Raw genomic sequence first — 17572 nt, 5'->3', positions numbered from 1 at the left:
TATCATAATTTTTCTGCAACTGTAAAAACTTAAATTGATGATAAAAAACATCCCCAAATGCTTAAAGCCTGTAATGTTGTACAGTAATGAAAATTTATACTGATAAATATCTTTAAAAGCTGATAAATAAAATTGACATTGTCCATCAAAATTATAGACATATTAAAAAACAGAATTTTGCCATGCCTAAGGATCTTGTATAATTTCTGTAAGATCTTTTACAATTGCTCCTGTTCCCATTGGACTCAAGGGAATTTTGCCACTGGTTTGACAGCTTTTATATAAAGGTGCAGGATAAACAAAAGCTCTGTAAGACCCTGTGTAGCTTGTGTGTTGTAAAGGAACAGTAAAGGAACACATGGATATTGTAAAACATGATGGCACATATCATAGAATCATAGTACTGGAAGGGACCTCGAGAGGTCATCTAGTCCAGTCCCCTGCACTCATGGCAGAACTAAGTATTATCTAGAGTCTAGACCATCCCTGACAGGAGTTTGTCTAACCTGCTCTTAAAAATCTCTGATGATGGATATTCCATAACCTCCCCAGGCAATTTATTCCAGTGCTTAACCACCCTAACAGTTAGGAAGTTTTTCTTAACGTCCAACATAAACCTCCCTTGCTGAAGTTTAAGCCCATTGCTTCTTCTCCTATCCTCAGAGGTTAAGAAAAACAAAATTTCCCCCTCCTCCTTGTAACTTTTATGTACTTGAAAACTGATCATGTCCTCTCTGTCTTCTCTTTTCCAGATTAAACAAACCCATTTTTTTCCAATCTTCTCTCACAGCTCGTGTTTTCTAAACCTTTAATAATTTCTGTTGTTCTTCTCTGTACTTTTTCCAATTCGTCCACATCTTTCCTGAAATGTGGTGCCCGGAACTGGATGCAATATACTCCCCTTCCAGTGCAAAGTTGTGCAGGATCGACTGCAGGCTGCTCTAGATCTATATCTTTAAGGAAGCCACTAGTCCCCATGGCTAGTCCTGTTTAGCAGAACCCTTCCACAGAAGTTTAACTTTAAGCCAAGTAGTCCCATCAGCATAAATGGGACCTATGTGCTTAAAGCTAAGTACATGCCTACGTTGTTCTGAACTGGAATCTGTGATCAGTGAGCGAGTGGTAGCTCAGAAATGGAAGGGAGAGGTGTCCAACATGTTTTCACCTTGCCTGGGGATCTACATTGTTTATCCTGCAGATCTTTAAGCCAACTGCATCTGTGCTCCTTGCAATCCTGTGATTGGCTACCATATTTCCATCCATCACCTCGGCAGTGCCTAGAAACCATACAAGGGGCATTACTGCTATCCAGAGCGTTTGCCAGTTTAAGCAGCACACTTCCTTGGAGAGAGGAAATGGCTCCCAACCCCAGCATTCAAAAATGATGACCCAGGCCCCCAAAATCATGAGATGTATAAATAGGATAAATGTCAGGTTCTTTTTATTTGCCACCTCATTTTTGAGCCTATTTTGAAGTTTTTCTCCAAAACCAGGAGGGATAGAATCTCTCTTTTTATTTTTTTTTTTGAAAGCTGAGATTCTTACATAAGCTTATGCTCAAATAAATGTGTTAGTCTCCAAGTTGCCACAAGTACTCCTTTTCTTTTTGCGGGTACAGACTAACACGGCTGCTACTCTGAAACCTGTCACATAATCACGTGACCTAGGAACTGGGGCTTTAAGAATAGCATTAACTCTCCTTGACCTCATGACAAAATGGCAAAACATGGCAACACTGCACATTGGTGTCTGCCTGAATAGCAGGGTGGCAAAGCGAGCTCAATGTGTCTATGCCTGTGCATTGCTGCAGTCAATGGGAGCACCCAGAAACAGTTGTGTTATCACTTCCACAGGGTTCTGCAGTGCGGGAGGCTATGTATTATTATTTTTTTCAATAAAGATTTCCCCTCATCTAACCCCAGTGAGGTTGCACAGGGTATACGCCGGAGGAGAATCTGCTTGGACAGATTTCCTATTTTTTGAACTTTCTAATTCGGTAGCTGGAGGCAAGTTTGTAGATGGCTGGAAAGGTATGTTTTTGCTTTTGATTCTGGAAGACCTGGTTAGTGCAAGTGACATTAGAGCTACATGGCTGGTAGCAGGAATAGGTGGCATACCTGGTAGGGTAACCAAGGTCTAGGCCAATTTCAAATGAGTCTTGAGAGATAGAGCAATGTTGGACTAAGTTGTCTTACAGTGAAGTAACTGAGAACTAACGAAAGAATAATTAGGTGATACCTACACCTTATTTGGAAGACACCGCTTGCCATTTAGCATTTAATTGCGACACGTAGGATTGTCACGTGCCTTCCCAGGTGTGATGTTCTGGAAGTGATGTACAGTGTCCTTGTAACAGTGTTCACAACTCTCTCAAATTGGAATAACTGCACAGAATGACAATCCCGATTGCAAAGGGGGGGAGAAAGGAGCAGTTTGCCTGCAAAAAGTTCTGTGCTAGGAAGCAGTGCTTCTGTCTTGCCAGTGTTGAACTGGAGGCTATTGATCGGTAGCCAGCTCCTAAGGAAATGATAGAGATTGCCCTACATTATCTGCCTGAAAGCGCAGAAGTGTTGTGACGCACCAGGCTGTTCAGCTCCCTGTGGGGAGGGAATGGGTTTTCTGTTTGTTTTGAGTGCAGGAATTCACATGTACCCAAATTCTGCTCTCATTTGCATCAGTGCAAGCTCTCTGACGTCACTGTGGCTGCATTGCTATAACCCAGGGCAGAATTTGCCTCACTCTAGGGTGGGTGTGAACATGTTGGTTATCTTGGCGGCTTTCAAATGTTCAAAGCAAGGGATATGAACCTGGACTGGATCCTCCTTTGCAATGGAGAGAACCTCAGGAATGGCTAAGGGTGCAAGAATTCCCGTGGAGCTTCCTTTGCCAGCAGCTGTTCCATCTTAGGCAGGAGAAGATGGGGTTGGGTGGGAGAGGTTAGATCCCAGGTATCTGTAGGAAAGGAGAGCCCCAAGCTGGCATGTCCAGAACTGGCCTCTTGTCATCTCTATGTTCCTTATTCCTCATGGCCCCTTTATGAGCTTGATGGATGCAATGCAGCCTCAGCCGCAGAGAGTGGAACCACTCCCAACTTGATCATGACTCGGATATCCTCAGGGTCAGCAAGGGACAATGGGGAGAGGAATGTCTGGTACCCTGCTCCAACCCACCCTGCACCCTAAGTCCCATGTGGATCCAACCCCACAGATCTCTGGTGGAGGCGAGGCCCCTTACTTTCCATGGATGACCAAGATCTGCTGCAGGATTGCTGCTGGCACAGTTGACTGAGTTTACAGTGCCGCATGAGGTGAGAAGGAGCCTAGGAACATAGTAATTGCTTTACCAGATAAGAACAGTGGTCCATGTAGGCCAATATCTGAGACTGATGGAAGTGGTCCAGCTGCAGCTGCTTGTTATTTTTAATTATTATTTTATATAATTTAACTGGGCACTCTCTGTTTGTTAGCCTTCCAAGCAGGCTGCAAGGCCCAGAGGGAGTTCGAGGTTGGTTTTAGGTAGGAATCTGATGGGTTATGTGGAATGCCTTTGGTTTCTATGGGGGAGTATATGATTGGGAAAATATATAACTCGATGGCTGAGAATATTGTCCTGATAAATGTGAGGTTTTCTCATGGTGTGGGTTACAGTTTGGGAGGAAACTGTAGCTCTGGGTATGTACCAAACATACGGGAAAAAATAATTTATTAGCCCTTTTCCTATTGAAGGCCGGCTGCACTCAGGGCCTGTAACTGAGAGCCAGCAGCATGGGGTGTGAGTGGAAGCAGACCCATCCATGGAAATGGAATGCCCAGGCGGGGAGGGGACCGTGCATCAGGGAAGGATGTGGAGGAGGGGAGAAGGACCAAGCGACAAAGTAATGTGTGCAAAGGAGTAGGGTGAGTGAGGCGTGGATAGAATAGATGGGAGAGGGAGAGAAAATGAAGCGGGAATAGAGACAATGTGATGAATTATTTTTCCAAATGGACTAAACCCTGATCTCATAAGACTCAGTTTAAAATACATCAGTACTTTCCTAATGTTACGTTTCCATGTAAGCAAGTCACTGGGAGGCCATATGAATGTGGCATAATCACCACATGGGAACTTTGGCGGTCCCTGAGGCAGCCCATGGGAGGGAAGGTGTCTACTGGGATGTGGTTCACACTCTGAAAAGGTTTGAGATCCCCTGTCCCATCTTAGTGTCCTTGATCTTGTATGGCAGCCCTCCCGCTACAGTGGTAACATGTTTTCCGGTTTTTCTTTTAGCTTCTTACTTCTCACTGTTAAGCAGTAAGGAGTCTTGTCACGTGCCCCTTGGCGGTTTTAAATGAAGAACCTAAGGGACCAGTGTCTAAAAAAGTTTCTCATGATACTTTTCTTTTTATAACTGAAATTTTGAACCCTTTTCTCACTCTGTAATTTTTTTTTTTTTAAAAGTAGCAACCCATAGCAGTGAATCATCAAGCGGTGACTGCTGAAATGGCACAGATTGAAAGAGGTATTGCCTGTTTGTGTATGTACTTTAAAATTAGCATTTGAACATGAGGCTGAACTGTCATGAGCTCTTTGGCTTGTGTTTTGACTTGGATCCATGGTATCTTTTGTTCTTTTCCTTGGCAGTCTGTGTGAACTGAATGCCCTCGTATTGATGGAGGAAAGGGCAACTCTAGCTTCTGTTAACTCACTAGCTGAAGCCTACTGAAAATTTCTCATTCAGAAACAGGTCTTCTATAAATGATTTACCATGAGGCCATTGCAATGTGTTTGTGTTTTTCTTCTTAAGGCTATTAAAGACTTAGAAGAAACATTTAGCACCAAATTAATGTTGCATTTTTGTTTTAATCCTGCAGATAGCATTGATTTATATCTCAAAAATGTGTACTGCAGAGAGGAATTAAAATGTGTAATGCAATTTTTCAGTTCTGCTGTACTTAATTTTTTCATGCAAATATGTTCAGCTAGATGTTGTCATATTAATGTGCCAAGGTTTCTTTTTCATGAACCATTACGGCACATATTTCATCAGCTAGGGTTTCTAGTTTGTTTTTATTATTTTGCTGTTTGAAGTGCTTTGTATAATGTCTAAAATATTAATCAAGAAAGTCAAGACCAGGCTGAAAAATGGTGATTAGCCCCTTACGCTTTTTCAGGGATGGATGTAAGAACCAGAACAGTAACAGAATGATTACAGTCTCCAGAGTAACAACAACAACAAAAAAAGTGGTTCATCTAATCAGAGGAGAAATAAAGGGTCCTCTCCTACATTAAGATAGGAATAAAGAAGATCAGATTAAATGGCAGGACAGAGCCTAGTGTGAAAGGTGGGAGGCCTTGATAAGATCTGGATGCTTTTCCCTTGTGAATGTACAGAGATAAGCAGCCTTAGCTCATTAGCACCTCCTTTTCCTTTCCATCTCTGATGACAGCTCTATTTTTGATGGCAGGTGATGCCACAGATTCTCATCTCAGCTACAGTGCTGTAAATTGGCATATCCTGACTGCAGTCAATGGAGTTATGCTCCATTTACTTGCTGCAACTGAGATCAGAATCTGGCTCAATTAATCTATTTCTGCGTGTTTCTGCTCTCTTACATTTTTTTTAGCACTTGGAGGAAACAGGAAATATTGGTGGATTTAATTTTTTCATCTAAACAAATGAGCCTTCTATTTCTGTATATTCCCACAACCACAAATCCTAGATTTGTTTTTATGAAAATCACCTTAATTTCACAGTGGTGGAGAGCCTGAGACTTGGGTGTTCTGAACACCCGTCTTGTGCAGATAGACAATAAGCAACATCATTCTGCAAATTTTCCACACTCCTTTAAGTAGAGCAATTGTTAGATATTGTCAGACGGCGTAATGGTCAACTATAACAAAGTGTAATTACTTGGAAATGGAGCAAATTATATGGAGGGTCAGATGCTCTCTAAATATCGTATTCGGGCCTCTACCATGCATCCACAGAAGTAAAATGCCTTGCTCTTCTATACCACTTTTCATCGGTAGTTTTCAAAGTTCATAAAGGAGGTCAGAACTAGTGCACCTCTGGGAAATGGGCATCTTGAGGCACAAAGAGGCTTATCCAAGGTCACTGGCAGAGCTGCGAATAGAACTTGGGTTTTCCAAGTCCTAGTCTAGGGTGATAGCCGCTAGGCCACACTGCCTCCCTAACTTCAATGACCATTGTCTTCACAAAGTGTAAGGTCAGCCCTTTACAGCTTCTGCTCCCGGTCAAGGGAACAGTAAAACTTCCACTGATTTCATTGGTGCAGGATCTGACTCACCAGCACTGTGCATTCTCATACATTCTCATGTGGGCATGCACCCTGGATCAGACAATTCCCACATAGTAACTGTTTGTTGTCATTCACAGTCTTTTCTAACTCTGTATAACTCAAAACCAGATTCAATGAAAGGGACATCATCAACTCGATACTTGCACTTTTATCGGCTGCAGTGCCAAGTCACACCTGATTTACTAGTGCCGAGAGAAGGTGGTAAAAAATCTCACTTTAATAATATGTCATGCACGTGTAAGGCTTTGTCAGATAGAGGCCTTATTTAGGGGGACTACTTACAGAGTGAGGTGCCACTCACTGAGAGAAAAGGGGCTGACTCTGGTCCTGTAAGTGTAGATTTGATTGTGTCATGAAAGCCACACCCTCACCAGGACAGGGGGCCCCAGTTTGCAGCTCCATGTGCCTAGGAGGGTGAAGCAAGCCCTTCATTCATGTTACCAGCATTCCAGCCTTTCCTCCCAGATCGGTTTTGACACACAATGTAACCAGAAATAAATTGCCCTGATTCTAGGGGAGACTGTCAACCTGTAGGGAGGGGAGTGGGGCCAGGAGGTGAGGGGAAGGCTAGAGAGAACCGAACAAGAAGAGAAAGTGCAGCGGGAGTGGGTATGTCTACACTGCAATTGGGAGGTGTGACTGCACATGGGCAGAGGCCACTCAGGTATGTACCCAGGGCCCCAGGTGGCCAGTACAGCCTCTCACGCTGCTGCGGCTTCGCTGTTGTTATTACCCAACCTAACTTTCATCTAACTGGATGAAAGCCAGCTCGGGTATATCCACACCTGCTGCACTCGCCCACCGGACTGCCAGGTAGACACAGCCAGTGAGGGAGTGGTTGGAGGAGGGTACAAAAGGAGTGGTTTTATGGCTTCTCCTTTCAGCAGCCCGGCAGCCCATTGTGTTTTCCTGTCATTTATTTCCTTCTCTTTCATTTAAAATGTGTGTCAAAAATTTCATGAAAAAATATCAGCCTGGTGATTCTAACTTGAGGGTGGTTTCTGTCACCTCTGCCCTGAGATAATACCCTGATGCTGAAGGCTTCAGACAGTATTTGTTATAAACAGACCTTTAGCCTTAAAGTGTATTCAGCCCATGATGTGGCTATTACTTTGTTACCAGGGTCTGCCTCATGTTCACACTATACTCTATGTACTTTGATGTCTCGCAATGATGCATTGGCCAATATAATCCGAAGCAAACGTCAAAACTGCACAACCCCAAGAGTAGATGAAAGAGATCTTAGGAATTAGATCCTTACAAGTGAACACATTAAAAGTAGGAGAAATGAGCAACACTGAAAACATGTTAGTTCTTCCAAGGCTCCCGTCTGCAACACCGTACCACTTAGTGGGTTGATTGGGTCTTTAAAAGTGACACTTCAGTTGTGAAAAGCAGAGAGAACTTGGATACTAGTGGAAAGCAGACTTCAGCGTTGTAGGGTGTTATTCTAGGTGATATCTCTGTGCTTCTTGCAGCTGTACAGTTGACTAACATTCCTTCAAAGTGGTACATTTAAAAATAATTTGTAATCAGAAATGTTGCTAGACAATCCTCATTAATGGCTTGATTGTGACAATACCTGGTACCCTGCATAAGAAGCAATGTGTAGTGCACAATCCCTGGAGTAGTCCGGGGTCACAATTCATCCAGTTTTGCTCTAGGGGAAGTAATCTGCTATGGATTTATATTGATAGCAGAGTACTTCTCTCTTTGCTCTGACTTGCCAAAGCTCCACATATTCCATGCCCCTCTCTGCTCGTTCCCTGCCCACCTGGAGGGGAAGAGTGGCCCTGAGGAATCTGCTTTTCCTCCTATGCACTGTTCAGTGATGCTGTGGAGTCATGCAGTGAATAAATGGGGGACCCTTATACGACTTCACTCCACGGCCTGTCTGCATAGAGTAAGTCACAGTCTTGCCTTAAATACTGCATCTCTTTTACTGCGATTGCTTAACAAACCAATAATTAACAAAAGCAACAATAAAAAGGAATTTTGGACCTGTTCTCACTTGTTTCCAAACAAAAGGGCTTACTCAGTGGCCTTTATGTTCAGTAGGAATCTGTGCTCTGACTTTGTGGGGCATTGGGTCAGGCCTAGGGTATGGAAATCTCTGTCATTTTAACATTCTCATTTCTTCCAGCGGTGCAGCTCTCTTGCAAGAAAGTTAAGATTTTTAAGGATTTGTGGCTTGCTTGCTTTTTTTGTTTGTTTTTTAAAGTAATCCTCTCTCTTTTTGCACAGTGGGAAGAAATTGGTGAGGTGGATGAAAATTATGCACCAATACACACATATCAAGTGTGCAAAGTAATGGAACAGAATCAGAACAATTGGCTTCTGACTAGTTGGATCTCCAATGAAGGAGCCTCCCGGATCTTCATCGAACTCAAGTTCACTCTGAGGGACTGTAACAGTCTTCCAGGAGGACTCGGGACTTGCAAAGAGACTTTCAATGTGTATTACTTTGAATCAGATGATGAAGATGGGAGGAATGTCAAAGAAAACCAGTACATCAAGATTGACACCATTGCCGCCGATGAGAGCTTCACTGAGCTCGACCTTGGAGACCGGGTCATGAAGCTGAACACTGAGGTCAGAGATGTTGGGCCTCTGACCAAAAAGGGATTTTACTTGGCTTTCCAGGATGTAGGTGCCTGCATCGCCCTGGTTTCCGTGCGAGTGTATTACAAAAAGTGCCCTTCCATTATCCGTAACCTGGCCCTCTTTCCTGACACCATCACTGGGGCAGATTCCTCCCAGCTGCTGGAAGTGTCGGGCTCGTGTGTGAACCACTCTGTGACCGATGAGCCTCCAAAGATGCATTGCAGTGCCGAAGGGGAATGGCTGGTGCCCATTGGAAAATGCATGTGCAAGGCAGGGTATGAGGAGAAGAACAGCACCTGTCAAGGTAAGAATTTGCAAGGGAAATTGATGCTCTGGTTTTGCATTACACACATCTTGGGTCATATTTGAGTACGCTCGTTCATGCTGCAGAGTACCATGTGTCATAGATAGTCTCACTGAAGTCAATGGACCTGGTTCTCATTTACCAGAGCTGTGGAAAGAGGCTGTAATCAACTCCTCATTAAAGGACTCTTTCCACTGCCAGAGTGCTGAGAGTGTTCAGAATCTGGCCCAGTGGAAGATTAATGATTTTGCCGCCCCTAGGCCCAGAAATAATTGCCAACCCCCTCCCCCCTCAGCTCACCTCCGCTCCGCCTTCTCCCCTGAGCGCGCTGCCGGGTCCTGCTTCTCCCTGCTCCATGCCAGTGCTTGTGTGCGAAACAGTTTGGGGAAGGGGGGGAACGCGGCACGCTCAGGAGAGGAGGCGGGGCTGGGATTTGGGGAAGGGAACCAATAGGGGCAGGGAAGGGGCGGGGAAGGGGTGGAGTTGGGGCGGGGCCAGGGGCAGAGGGTGCAAACCAGCACCGGGGGAAGCAGCCTCTGGCTGCTATTATAAATTTGCCCCGCCCTGCAAATTTGCTGCCTTAGGCCTGGGCCTTGTTGGCCAAGGCGTTAATACGCCGCTGATCTGGCCCAGTGGTACTTCTTGTGGCGTAACATGCTGTTCAGTGTGAATGAGGGATCAGAATCTGGCCCATTATAATAGTTATATATATTTTTTGAACTTGGGCATTTTCGGATGGTAAAATGTTTAAAGGTTTGTTTTCTCCCTTGTGGACTATTGCTTGGAAGCCTTACAGTTTGTTTTCAAAATCAAGACATAATTTATTATATGTAAATTAATACAAATGTATCTCTCTCCTTTTAGTTCTCTGTTAAAAGCAAGAAAAGGGAAGTTTCATATCATGGGAATTGTCTGCTTTGTCTTGCAGTTGCTTTGCTACTGCGGTGCTCAGCTCTTCAAAGTTAAAATATTATCTTAGACTCTGATCCGGAAAAAACTTCCACATGTGCAGAACTTTGCACTTGTGAGCAGCCCATTGAGCTCACTGCAAGCATAAATACATCACGGGGTCAGGGCCTTAGCTAAGACATATATTTAATGGCAAGTAAGTATCCTAAAAAAGAACTTCTAAATAAATCAGTATAAAACAATTTTGAATTTGCTGGAACATTGTTGTATTATAACATGCTTGTTTTTTAAAATTACACTTCAATTTTAAGTGTACAATAGGTGGTTTATTAGAAAACTATTTGGCGATAACAGACAAAAGGCCATTTCAAGGCAATTTGTGTTTACTAATGGCTTGTTTGCATTATTATTTGTAAATTGTAATTTGAATGCGCATATTCCCTTGTAACTTGAAGATATTTTCTCATGCTGGCTTGTGGGCCTCTGGCTGTATGTTGTTAATAGTTTGTTGGTGTGTAGGGTAGTCTCCCTTTGAGTGTATAGACCATGTTGAGTTGGCTTTCCTCCTGCCTGAAATAAGTGTGAGTTTGTGATGAGTAAGGAGAATAGGACATGTGCCCATGGTGGGTTCTCGTTGGGTATGTATCAAACTAGGGTCCTGATCATGCAGTTGTTGATCACACAAAACTCCACTGAAGTCTTTGGGAGAAAACTAGAGATAGCCATTGTCCCTTTTACAAGTCTCCTAGGAGGGAGGGAGTAGGGAAGTTGACATTTTGGGGAGAGGTCTTTTGTTATAAAAAACCTGCTTTTACTAGGATGTTCCTCTCTCTGAACACATCGCAGATACTGACGGACCTAGCCGGTTTGTTCCTCCCTTGCCCTGATAATGAATTCCCCACCTGTGGGGGAGGTGCATCTGTCTTAGCATTTGGCACAAGAGGAACCAACAAGCACCAGCCAAAACGGAGGAAATCTTGATTGCTGCAGGCAAGGGAATGTAGCCCGACATACTGGCAAGAATCTGCCTGCCTGCTAAACATAAATTGCCCCAAAATAGCAAATGTAAGAGGACTGTCCTTACTAACATTCAGTGGGGGTGTTTTGGTTGGCTAGCTCCCAGTACCAAAAGGGAAAGGGTCAATGGGAAATCCGGACCCTGAGACCGGCAGTCCCCAGGGGCAATAGGGAGAGGCCAATGCTCCAGGTCAGCCTGATTGACAGGGCGGGCAGCTAATCAGGGAGTCAGGAGGCCTGGGGGGTCTCGTCCTCAGTCTGAGCTGGAATTGCCTGGGTCAGACAGTGGGGCTGAGCTAAGGAGAAAGCAGGGGCCTGAGCTGAGCAACGGAGCAGGGTCGTGCCAGATCCAGAGGGGCCAGAGACACATCCCAGGGAGAGCAGATTCTGTGCTGGGAGCAGGGCTGCAGCCATAGAGCCAGAGGGGCCAGAGCAGCAGCCCAGGGGGCTGGAGGCAGAGCAGCAGCATCAGTGCTGAGGCAGAGTGGAGCAGGAGCTGGAGCCGGAGCTGGAGCAGTCTGGAGCCAGGTGTGGTGAGCAACTGGGGCAAGCTAAGGGGGGACCCTGGGCAAAGGGCCCAGCACAGAGAGACACCCCCAATGAGGGTCCTTGCAGGCCAGACTGGGAAGGGGATCTTAACCCGACGGGGGGCTGATGCTGGGAAGAAGGGTCCCACCACCCAAATCCCGGAGGTGTGTGGCCACCACCAGAGCAAGTGTCCAACCTGCAGCATCCTGCAGCACAGCCAGGGCCTGAGAAGAAGGCCTGGGACTTACAAGGAGCAGACTGTGAACTGCCCGGACGTTCCAGAGACGCTGTCTGTGATGTTCCCTGCCACAGAGCGGGGTGACGTGTTTCCTTTAACCTTTCCCATTATTCCTTATTCTTTTTTAAATTAATTGTTGATTAAATAACTTGCAGTTGCTTTAAATTGTATGTAACAATCAGTGGGTCAGGGAAGTGCCCAGTGCAGAGAGAGCACCCCGGAGTGGGGACACCCTAGCCCCTGTCCTAGATGACCACAGCAGGGTTGGGGGTCGAGCCCCCCAGGAATCCTGGGCCCCGCCTTGTTGAGGTTACAAGGACTCTGCCAGACAGGAGAGTGGAAGGGGAGTCCTCAAGGGCAGGGAGGTAAAGGAAATGGGAGCGAGGACACAGATCCTTTCACTAGCCCACTTCACCGGGGTCGTGCAGAAGCCAGGAAAGTTCCCCACAAAAGTGGGACCATTTTCCTGCTTACACAAGCATTGATTGGGCGCCAGGTGATGGTAACCCAGGGCAGTTGGGCACTTCCACTGGTTACCGAGCCTCCCCTCCCGCACTCACTGCTCTGTTGGCTACCAGAGCCGCTGCTCTATTCTGCTTTGGCTTTAGTGGATCTTTCTGGGCTGTTGTCATCAGCAGCTGCCATGAAGATTATCCAGACTGACAGCTACCGACTTTAAATAAACCACAAACTTGTCACGGCCCTTGAAAAGCTGGCCACGGCCACAGAGAAGCTGTAGACCAGAGTAACCTCTCGTGTGGGTGCAGTACAACAGTATTCATATTATAGTGCCCCTTCCTGTAGAAGAATATCTATGCCAGTATGAACACTTTTATGCCAGTGTAACTGAGTCACACTAAGGGGGTACTCCTTTCACTATACTGGTATAATTAAGCAGTGCAGCTCTTGGGTGTAGTGCTAAATCCTTAATTCACTTGCAAGTCAGAGGCATTTAGGATCCTTGGGGCCAGATCCTCAAAGGTATTTAGGTGCCCAACTCCTGTTGAAACCAAGGGGAGTTGGGTGTCTAAATATCTCTGAGGAGCTGGGCCTTAGGTACTTAAGAAAATTTCCCCCCTGAGCTTTAATTTTGGCTTGAGCCTCGTAATGCAGATTATTTTGCAGCTATACTTGGCCCTGCTGTTTTTCTAGCACAAAAGAACCTGAATTTGTTTATTGGCATTTCCCTTGCAAAGATAATGTTCACCGAGTCATAACATCTTGTCTGGACAATAGCAGACTACATTCTTTTATTAGAGGTGATGCAAATGTCACTCACCCTCACAAACATAAGGGAACAATTGAAATCCCTTCTGTCTAAAAATCATTAATTGGCTATGATATCTTCAATTCATCATCTTGTCATCAGGATGTTTTATGAAGGAGGCACCGACAGCAACAGCCGAGCAATTTGTATCACTTGGGACATTCAGGCGATAGATATGACATGGCTTAATCTCATTATATAATTCAGTTGTTATTTCAAATAACATGGGCAGTCAAATTGTATTTATCTAACAAACAAAACTTCTTGTATTTTACACCTCTTTCTGCAAGTTGGCCAATGTATCATCAGCTGTCATGAGAGAACCAGTGATAAATTGTGACCATGCTCGTGAAAAGCCCTGTGCACAAGGTTCATTATTCACATGAATAAATTGTTGCACATGCTAATAATAAAAATTAAAGGTAGCACTCCCTGTGTAGGTACATTGCTTTCCACAGTATTGATTGGGCACAGTATCCTATTATTTTTGGCTCAGTTATATTTGCCCTGGTTCAGTGGGTTCTTAAAAGCATCTCTGACAATATTCACTTGCCTGTCGTTTCATGTTTCAGTTTTGGTTGGTGATATTTAGCCACTCTTGTGCAGGCCTCATCAGGGATTGCATTTCAGTTGGCAAAGGGACAGATCCTAAACTGGTGTAAATTGATGGTAACTCCACTGAAATCAATGAAGCTTCGCTGATTTACACCATCTTAGGATCTGGCCCAAATGACACTTTCTAATCTTTTTTTTTCTTATCTGCTTCCTGCATCTGAATATCTGTATTTTTTACTGTGACTGCAATTTTGGATATATTTACTGCATGCATCTGGGCTCCCTATTGGGGAGTTACATAAGGAGCTGATATTCCTTGAAAAGTGATTATGTAAAAATGGCGCCTTCTGGTTCAGCAGATCTGTTCCCTGCGTGTATTCAGCTTTATTGTCCCTTTTTAGTAACAAGCAATATGGTTTTGCTACTTTTTACTGCTTTAAACACTGCAGAACCAACAGAGCTAAAAGGGAGAGAGCTTCTTTCCTGTCTTCCTTGTGTGCTGTCAGTAGAATTGTCTACCAAGTTCCAGTTATGCATCCTGCCAGTTAAACCTGTGTTATCCTACTGGCAACAATGGGGTTACACAACTGTAATTGAGGACATGGGCCCAAATCCTCAAAGGTATTTAGGTGATCTAACACTGGGGATTGAGCATCTAAATACTTTTGAAAATCTAGGCTTTAATCTGGGCTACAGAACCTTTTTTTTTTCTGGTACACATGAGGGGGAGAAAACCCAGCTTGACTTTCAGATCCCAGGGTAAATTTGGGAGGCTGCTAGGTAGAAAAGACATGTTTTTTACCAGTAAACCCTGAGTAACCAGAATGGAAATGATTAGAATGCAGTGAACATAAGCCCTGCAATGCCATTTCCTTACCATCAGTTTTCAGAGTAGAGTCACAAATATTTGAGAATTAAAGAAGTGAAATGAATTAGAAACTGAACTACACCAAGAAATAATAACGAATTCAGAGGAACACAATGACCTCTTTTCCGGTTTCCAGTGTGTACTGCAGTTCTAAGTGGCATGAGACAGTGGTAAAAGTTGGAAGCCAATTTTAGCCAACTTGAAACACGAATGCACTGTAATTATACAGGATCTTGCAAAATAATGGAGGAAAATTTAAGCCAAATCTTATTTAATGCCAGTCTTTACAAGGGAAGAACTTCTTTGGAAATGAGTTGGGGGACAATGTGTGTGTTTTTGAAACAAATTGCCAACTGAAGAAATATTTTGTAGTTTAATTTTTTTACAGGAATGTTTAAACAGCATTATTTTCTTGAAATATGATCTAATCCAATTATTATTTCGTTGTTTCTAAATCAACTTGCTGAATCACTATTTTTATCCAAACTTTTTTCTTTGCGTACTGTTCATTATTTCTGTTGAAATTCATGCTAGTTATTGCCAAGCAAGAAGTGGATTCTAAGTCAGAAACAAAGTCCTCAGCAAAAAAATCCATGTTGACAAATTTCTGCTTTGGATTTAATTAAGTCATTGACAAAGGTATCCAAGTATCCAACTATCATCCATAGTTCAAAAGTTTACCTGCTGAATCAACTCCCATGTGATTTTGTTGCTGGCTTACTCAGAAGAAAAGCAAAGTTACTAATCTTCAGCAGACAGTGCTGCAATTGAGGAGCAGTTTGAAATAACTTCTCTGTGCCTTGCTTATTGAGTAGTGGAAAGACATACAGCCAGAGATTGGTTTCAGAGGGGTAGCCATGTTAGTCTGTATCCGCAAAAACAACGAGGAGTCCTTGTGGCACCTTAGAGACTAACAGATTTATTTGGGCATAAGCTTTCATGGGCTAGAACCCACTTCATCAGATGCAGCCACAGACTGTGGCCTTTGCAGCTGTGTTAGAAGGGAATTGGTGCAAAGTGGAGTGGCTGCAGCAGTGGTATCAGAGGGTGCATGCAGTGCCTATGGAGGGCTGAGGCATACAGCACGCATGCAGAGGCAAGTGTGTGCAGTGTGCGTGCTTCTCATTAGGGCTGAAGTTGGATTGCTAATGAGTATGACCCTCTACAGCTAGGTTCTCTTTGGGTGTAGACCACCCATGTTGAGCTCAGTGAGTGGATACAGGATATTCTGGGTAAAATCCTTGCCCCAATAAAATCCGTGGGAATTTTGCCCCAGATCAGATTGGCAGAGTTCCTGGGAGGTTTTACCTTCCTCTGCAGCATGGGGCAGGGTCACCTACTGGTTTAAATTAGTGTAAATGGTGGGTTCTCTGTAACTTGAAGTCTTCAAATCATGTTTTGAGGACTTCAGTCACTCAGCCAGAGGTTAGGTGTCTATTATAGGAGTGGGTGAGGTTCTGTGGCCTGCAATGTGCAGGAGGTCAGACTAGATGATCATGGTCGTCCCTTCTGACCTTAAAGTCTATGAGACTTCAACGGGGCCAGGATTTCACCTTCTCGCCACCTCCAGTGCAGCAGTGAATATGGAAGGGAAAGCATTTTCTCTCTCTCCTCTCTTGCACCACCCTTATAGGAGCTGCTACATTCTGGCTTTAAAGTTTAAATGGATCAATGTGGATCATTGTCAAAGCTAAAAACACTGACGAATGTGGGAGTATTCCCATTTGGGACAACTCACGTGAGAAAGGCAAGCAAGATTTCCCCCTCGAGGTATAATGGATAGCAAGCAAAGTCCAGTGGATTAAAAAAAACCAACATGTTTTAATTGTCCTACTGGGAGGTGATTGTATAGCAAGGAAAAACAGTGATGGAAATACACAGTACATGGAAAATACTGAATTCGGAAAGAGTGCTGAGACTACAGGGACTTCTGTGCTTATCATTTATACTTCTGGTGCATTTTTGTGATTAAAACAAAATTGGCGGGGAGTGCAGCATATTAGGTGTTCATATAATTATGAGCTGAAGAGCCTAGTTAATTTTAATTAGGCACACTACCAGCCAACATCAAAGTAGCTGAGCTTTTGGCTGTGTTGTGTGTTTTCTTTTTTTTTCAACATGAAGAAAATGACATGAATGTCGCTTTTCAGCAAAGTGGCGGTTATCGCTGAAGTGGGAACGGTTTGTTCTGTAGAGTTGTGTGCGTTCTGGGGTTGATATATTCAATAAAAGCAGTGGAGTGTTTTCCTGAAATTAAAGTTGTATCACAGCAGGATTGATTAAAAATTGGTTTATTCTTTGCTTTATTTTGCACATGAATAGGTCTTAGTTATAGGAAACGTGACTGGAGTACACACACTATATCACAAATGTAGTTAGTAGGGTAATGACTCCTAATTACTTTGAAGATCTCTTTCTCATTCTGTAGTAGCACACCCTAGTAGAGGAGATTTGGAACCATTACTTTGTCTAGCTTAACTTTATTGTTCCATGCAATCTGATTACTATGCAAACACCTCCTGGTAGGACAATTAGCCCCCTGCCCCCACCTTGTTGTTATCTATTGGATTTCGATTGAACAATACAATTACAATAGGTGAAGTGAAGGATCAAAATTTACTCGGCAAGTTTGAATTGCAAATGTCATATTTACTTATTAACCAAAAGACAATTTACTATCCTCAAATTGGGGCAGATTCCAGGTTATGTGTTTATGTTTGTTCCCAGATAAACAGCTTATTTTTAGTTGAGTACAGATCTTCGAGAAGACTTGAATGAAGGCCTCCTTGTAGCAAAGCAAAATTCTTTAGAGTGTATTGTGGCATAGGGAGAGGCGATGTGGAAGACAATATGTGTCAGTCATGGTGCCTGCCAGTTCATATGGCTGTGATCTTCCTTGACTATTCAGCTGCTTTGTCAGTTACAGTATTCAAGAACAATCTGACTCCACAAACTTTACATCAGGTATTAAAATCAGTGGTAC

General features: G+C 43.8%; 1 protein-coding gene across 13 annotated transcripts in view; it reads left to right on the top strand.

Moving 5' to 3' along the window:
- EPHA5 (EPH receptor A5) overlaps positions 1-17572 on the top strand; it is a 400471-nt gene that overhangs the window by 57021 nt on the left and 325878 nt on the right. For all 13 annotated transcript variants that reach the window (XM_043513198.1, XM_043513202.1, XM_043513200.1 and 10 more), the window contains exon 3: positions 8544-9207. In XM_043513198.1, coding sequence (XP_043369133.1) covers positions 8544-9207 — 664 coding nt within the window. The remainder of the gene's footprint in view (positions 1-8543; positions 9208-17572) is intronic.

Source organism: Dermochelys coriacea, chromosome 4 (genome assembly GCF_009764565.3).
Source record: "Dermochelys coriacea isolate rDerCor1 chromosome 4, rDerCor1.pri.v4, whole genome shotgun sequence".
Lineage (NCBI taxonomy): Eukaryota > Metazoa > Chordata > Testudines > Dermochelyidae > Dermochelys > Dermochelys coriacea.
This window is presented reverse-complemented; position numbering and strand designations above follow the sequence as displayed.